The following is a 3987-nucleotide window of genomic DNA, read 5'->3' as shown; positions in this document are numbered from 1 at the left end:
CAATAATCCATTCCTATATTCAAGTTTGTTGTGGGACCAGGAACAGCTCCAGGAACACCGGCTGCAGTGATAGGTATGACAGACATGGTTTGATTAACAACCGCATGAGGTGTATTAATCCCCCCATTTTGAGGAGCATGCGCCGAACTGCCATTTTGAGATGGTTCATCTGTAATCCACCAAAAAATGACACAGTTCAGCTATAACAAACATACTTTGCAAGTTTATATACAATACCGCATTCCTACATATGAGCCTATAGTAGAACAGGCAACAGCAAGGAGTAATTTATGCCAAACCTTCATAAGAATCCTGTCTTCCCCCTGATTTCAATTGAGATTCCTACCCAACAAAAAAGTAAAAAGAACATCAGTCTGTATGGGTAACTAACTGGTATTGTAGAGCACAAAACACAAATGATATACACAACACATCATCAAAGATAATCATTAAAGATTTCAAAAGATTGGAGATTTCAAAAACCCAGACCCATTTCATTATCTTCATCCCAAGCCCCCAAAAACAAATGCCTTTAAACATATTTAACATTTACAAATGATGTAAATCATATATCTTATATATTGACATTATATAATAACAGAATTTTTTGCATCCATTAGTAGGTTGATTATTGAAAAAACACAAGCCACTTGTACTATGCCTCATGATATGTTATGCTGTTTTATAACAAACTTTTAATAAAAGAAAATTTTTCTTCATTTTCTCAGACATGCAATTCAATGGTTGTAATTTCCTATAGTTTAGAAAGGAAATATTAGGAAATCTGAAGTTGTTGGATGTTCATGCCTCTATAGCATTATCTATATTAGGTAATAACAGTTCTTATTCACACTAGAAATTTCCTAATGCAATTCCATTTCAGCAATATATGAATGTAGTATGCAGAACAACTCTCTCTACTCTTGATCCTGAAATCAACCAAGTTGGCTAAATATTTCTTTACATATCTTATAGTCCTTCAAGTTTATAATTGATGAAAGAAATCCACAGAAACGTCTTGGAAGTACAGTGGTAAGCTGACAAGTAAACTAACTTACATTCTGAGAATTAGCATCACTTCCTTCACTGCTACCTTCACTTGCACTCTCACCACTGAAAACACGAGATTTCATATCAGTGTAATTAGTCAGTATATATACCAGACTGCCAATCCTTCTAAAACATTTCAATCTGTCACTCTATAGGACAGAGGCAGCATATTTTTGCTATAAGTTCATAATCACCCATCCAATTCTGAAGACAAAATTGTGCTCTTGAACATGTGAGGCTAGAAAAGGGTTCCATTAGGTGCAAAACTTTAGTCTACCAAATGAATTTTGGACAAGTTCATTTATCTAGCTTGAGAAACATAACACTATAATACTATTCCATAACCAAAGGGAAAAAAAAACCATTATCTTGTCTAGTATAACCTCAATTATTTAGCAGGAATTTAGGAAGCAAGTGCATCCTTTTGGAAACACCAGATTACTATATTGAAATAAGAGGACATAGTTCAACAGTTAGATTCATCAGCAAGACAAATCTTACCTCTTTGAATGAATTCCATTAGCAGAAGTCCCTGTTTTACCGGGCTCATTATTTTTCCCTGTAATCATGTTCAAACTGCCCAAACTTCCTTTTGATCTTTTGATTGGCAGTTTTTCCTTCACCTCAGGAGGCTTTCCATCAGCTTCCATGCTGCCAGGAGTATTTCCCTGCATGCAGACTCATAGATTACTTTTTCAATGCATGGACAAGGACAAGTTCTTCAACAAAGAGAAAAATTTCAATGCATGGACAAGGACAAGTTCTTCAACAAAGAGAAAAAGATATAGAAAGCAAAAGAAACAGTAAAATGCAGAAGGGGGAAAACTCACTGAAGCCTCAGCAATACCGTTTGGAGAAGGCATGGGAAAAGGGCTAAAAGGATAAGATCCCTGTATAAATAATGTGCAAACGTGGTTGGTGAACTAGTCAACTAGCTATTCAATATCAAAAACATAACTTCAATGAACATTTTGGAAACAATACCGGAGGCATGGATGGATGAGCATATATGCCACCATGGGGATACATTGCAACATAGGGATGTGTTGGAGTGCCGTAGGGAGGCATAATATGCTGCAGATAAAAATTTTATCAATTAGGAAGCACAAGGCAGAATTCGATCTTGGATATTTCATAACTTTACAAATTAGTACGATGAAGTACAGATTAGTGGCAACATAGCAGAGAACAACACAAAGGATGAAGGATGATAAAGCCAAAGAATAAATTTGTGAAGGATCTTACTAAATGTCTAAACTCCCTGCTATTAATACAGTATTATAGGAGTTTTTCGTAAACTTTATTTGAATACAATATCAACAATGAAAAACTAGGGGATTCAGCTTTATAGATGAATTAAATTTAAAAATAGGCAAAATCCTTGTGAATGATGATTATAATAGGGCTCACACATAAAAGGCCTGCTGTAACCAAATCATGAGGCAAATTTCTCCCAAAGTGGTACGCTACTCCATTCTGTCAGCATATACTGACAAAACAAATGTCCCAAAAATCATATTTCAATTTTTTCTTGATTTGTCATTGGGCTACAGCTAATGTATAGACTATTTAGGTCTAGTTATGCCTATAGGTTTGACCAATTATACACAATTTTATTGAGTTAACTTACAATGTTCTAAACTAATGTGTGAATGAACCCATTACCTGGACACCCCACATATATGGGGCGGCTTGGGGACTTGATGCCATAAACCCATGTGGAGGTATAGGAGAATATGCCTGTAAGTGAGCTAAGAAATCAAAATTGAATCTTGACAGCAATCAGAACATGATAAACCACCACTGGCAATTTTTTCATTAAATACCTGAAAACTGGACCATTCGGGATTAACGGCTCCGGTACTGGTGGCTGAAGATTGCTCCTGAAAAAACAACAAATGTTTCTGATGCGACACACAAAGAACCATCAAGTGCCAATACAAATTAAACATGCAAAACTCATTAGACCTGTGAAGCAGGTGGAGGAGTCTTTGACTCCTTCTCTTTTGGTGTTTTATCCATCTCACTGCTGCCCATAATTTTATGCCGCTATCTTACAAATGTTTACAACTTTACACTTAACCATCCTGTACCATAAACATAGCTTATATTACAAGGCAGCTAAAAAAGACACCATTCTCCAAAACAGGCAACCAAATTCCACCACTGTAAAATCAAGCCTATTAGATAAAGCACATTTCTATTGTTCAGTGCTGAATTTTTCAACAAAGATACAATTTTTTTTATTATACTGCGAGGAAAACCAACCAGTTACTCCATTTTCCCTCCCAACAAATGCCAAATCATCCAAATTCCAACCGTTGATGGAAGCATATGTTATCCACAAACCCTGCATGGCACCTATAATTTCTGTTCACCCTTACCAATAGACTAGTACATTATTCTACGTCAAAACTTACAGAGTAATGATAACCAGATCTCTGAAAATCCAGCTGAAATTGAAGATTGGGGAGTGATATTCAAACAATTCAACAAGCTGAAAATTTTAACAATCCAATCAAATTGAGCACAAATTAGAGCTGAGAAATTTTCAAATTACCGCTCAGGGAAGCTGAGGGATCCTCCAAAGCTGGGGCAGAAGAAAAATCTGAACCTGATCTGAAAAGGAAAACAACCAATCGAGATGCAAGACAGAACAGTGTGGGGGTGGGGGGTAGAAGGCAAAATTTGAAATTTGTTTGCCTAATCGCAACTGATATTTGGGAATTGCAGAAAAGATATGATTTTGACTTCGTAAGATAGTGGTGGATGAGAAGGGAACAAAGAATTGCGAAAGATCACGAATTAGGGTTTGTTTTGGTGTTTACAGAGACGAACTATGGGGTCGTGTACGGTGTTCCTGGGCAGTGTAATTTTCGAAATTCCCATTACCTCCTCCCTTGCCCATCGTAATTGTTTTTTTTTTTTTTATTTCAA

General features: G+C 36.2%; 1 protein-coding gene across 1 annotated transcript in view; it reads right to left on the bottom strand.

The window, feature by feature from the left end:
- Nucleotides 1-3981, bottom strand: part of LOC107487157 (bZIP transcription factor 16) — a gene marked incomplete in the record, with an annotated part of 5472 nt that extends 1491 nt beyond the window's left edge. Inside the window, 12 exon segments of the mRNA XM_052262041.1 lie at nucleotides 1-169; nucleotides 300-342; nucleotides 1059-1113; nucleotides 1552-1718; nucleotides 1881-1940; nucleotides 2035-2124; nucleotides 2716-2790; nucleotides 2877-2933; nucleotides 3019-3137; nucleotides 3319-3400; nucleotides 3471-3503; nucleotides 3611-3981. Coding sequence (XP_052118001.1) covers nucleotides 1-169; nucleotides 300-342; nucleotides 1059-1113; nucleotides 1552-1718; nucleotides 1881-1940; nucleotides 2035-2124; nucleotides 2716-2790; nucleotides 2877-2933; nucleotides 3019-3087 — 785 coding nt within the window.
- Nucleotides 3982-3987: the final 6 nt, after the last annotated feature.

The sequence above is a fragment of the Arachis duranensis genome, chromosome 5 (assembly GCF_000817695.3).
Source record: "Arachis duranensis cultivar V14167 chromosome 5, aradu.V14167.gnm2.J7QH, whole genome shotgun sequence".
NCBI classification, from domain to species: domain Eukaryota; kingdom Viridiplantae; phylum Streptophyta; class Magnoliopsida; order Fabales; family Fabaceae; genus Arachis; species Arachis duranensis.
This window is presented reverse-complemented; position numbering and strand designations above follow the sequence as displayed.